Consider the following 2,243-nt stretch of genomic DNA (forward strand, 5'->3'; position numbering starts at 1 on the left):
TTTTACCGATTGCCACACAGATGACGACTGACTTTTCTTTGTACCTATTTCTATACGAACCACCACAACCTCCCCGGTCACGAATTATTACCCGCATGCTCCCTTACGGGTGGATACCGAGCGGACAGGCTTATGTAACATGATCGATAAAGACAGGCGTTTCAGGCATCAGCAGGCGATGAGGGTCACTATTTTTCTGGGCATTTTCTTATTTCACTGACGACCATGTTGTGTGTACCAGGCGCGCGGTTTAAGCCTGACTGTCACTTGCGGTACCGGGGCAAGAAAATGGACTTGAGGACGAGTTAATAGCATTGCGTCCAGTCTCGTTTGCAGAATATCCGATGGACAAAATAAAACATGATTCTTGTGCCCCAGTTGCATCCCCGTGCACATTGACAATCTCGGTGCTAGACTATGTTCTTGAGGCTTCCGATACTCCAGATCTTGACTACCTAGCCATACTCGCGCTTGGGAGCCTTCTTGCCTCCAGCGCTGGGTTTCAAGATGGCAAAAAGATTCGTTGTAAATCAAGACGAATTGGTGTACGGTGACCCTACGTCTGCAACATTTGCGCCTAAAGATATCAGATAGGTCATGCTTATGGGTGACTATATTAGCGCTAACGGTTGAATACCAAAGATAATTCATTAATAAACTGGTAGCTGATATCGAGGTGCCAAATCGCGCCATCGTCATTACCTCTTCTTGTTAGCTGCATGATTCGCACTAGGGATCGAACTCTCTTATGCAGATTCCCTAGCCAAGCTTTCGATAATGTCATGAACGCCCGCAAAGGAGAGTTGATCCACGGTTTCCCTCCACAACCGCTGAGTGATCCCTTGTGCCTCTTTGGAGTAGACGAAGGGTGCCATTCTAGTGGAGTCGCACACTCACAGGTTAGTCTTATAGTCAGGTATGGATGCAATGGCATAGAGCATGGGTTCATCGCGAGTTGATATCCCTTACGCTTCTATGGCTCGCAATAAATGGGGTCATCAATACCTGAGATAAGAGAGAAAGCACGTACGGTCTCAATTTGCAATCCTCAACGTACTGCCCGTGATAGCTGTCGTCCAGCTGGGTAGCGGCATGCACGAGAGTACGCGCACCAACAGACGACGAACGGCCAAAGACCCGGATGAAGACAGCAGCACCCAAGCCAAGCTCCCGGCCCAGGTCGGAGCCGTAGCAGAGGCCTGGATTTGCGCAATTGACGACGGCCAGCGCCGGCGGCACGCGCCTCGCCAGTTCGGTTATGAACAGCTGACCTAGAAGTTTGGTGGTAGCGTAGCGGTTGAAACCATCCCACTTGGCCCCCTTGTCATCAAAGGCTGGGAGCAGCGGCTCCTTAGTTTTCTCATGGAATTTGGCCCACGCGGCGGTGTCGGAGGACACGACGACAATCCGTCCCGGAGATAGTTGAGACGGGTTGGTGGTATGTGTAGCTCGCTCAAAGACCCGGAGTAGGAGAAGCACCAGCAGCATAGTCGAGAGGTAGTTGGTCTGTAGGTCTTCCTCGTGGCCCGTCTTCGGGTTTAGGTTAAAGGAGCTGCGATTGATGCCGGCGTTGAGGATGGCAACGTCGACTCGTGGGCTAAGGCCCTCGACCCGCTGCACAAAGGCCATGATGGACTCGTAAGACGCATAATCCAGCTTCCACACCTCGATCGACTGGCTGGGCTCGAGGTCTGTCGCGTTGGTCAGAGCCTTGCGGGCAATCTCGCCTTTAGTCTCATTACGGACGGCGAGAATGAGTCGGCTTAGTCCAAGGCTGAGAAGCTGTCGCGAATACTCAAGGCCGATGCCACCGCTAGCTCCCGTAACGATGGCTATTTTGCCCTTCAAGTCGACATCACGTCGGGACACCGCAGGTGGGGCTCCAAAGAACTGCCGGCGTAAGAACTGGAGCTTGCTTGCTTCCTTTTCGGGCGTGATGTCAAATGAAGCTTGCCTGGGCATCCTTTCGTGGCTATTTGTCTGTGTGGATTTCTCAGCACTGAACTACAACTACAAACAGTACGGTTTCAAGGATGCTGTCAATAAAGATTACTGTAGGATGCTTGGGCCAAGGTGGGAAAATGAAAGGGCGGCAGATAAATGGTCATAATGACTGCGGGACAGCGGACATGCAAGCGGCCGTCTTGGCCGAGCCTGACATTGAACATTCAGGATTGGCCTGTTACTCGGTTGGCAACGATTGGTCGTGCCCAATCTTCGTTTTCGCATACCACCTGCATGCT

At 51.9% G+C, this 2,243-nt stretch overlaps 1 protein-coding gene across 1 annotated transcript; it reads right to left on the bottom strand.

Annotated features, from left to right (window-relative positions):
- Positions 1-945: 945 nt before the first annotated feature.
- On the bottom strand, positions 946-1,962 carry JN550_003164 (uncharacterized protein; the record flags this gene model as incomplete). The annotated part of the gene is made up of 1 exon (XM_049314537.1): positions 946-1,962. One exon carries the CDS (start codon positions 1,960-1,962, stop codon positions 946-948), a length of 1,017 nt encoding a protein of 338 aa, XP_049174999.1.
- Positions 1,963-2,243: the final 281 nt, after the last annotated feature.

This window comes from Neoarthrinium moseri (genome assembly GCF_022829205.1).
Source record: "Neoarthrinium moseri strain CBS 164.80 chromosome Unknown scaffold7_Wmoseri_CBS_16480, whole genome shotgun sequence".
Classification (NCBI taxonomy): domain Eukaryota; kingdom Fungi; phylum Ascomycota; class Sordariomycetes; order Amphisphaeriales; family Apiosporaceae; genus Neoarthrinium; species Neoarthrinium moseri.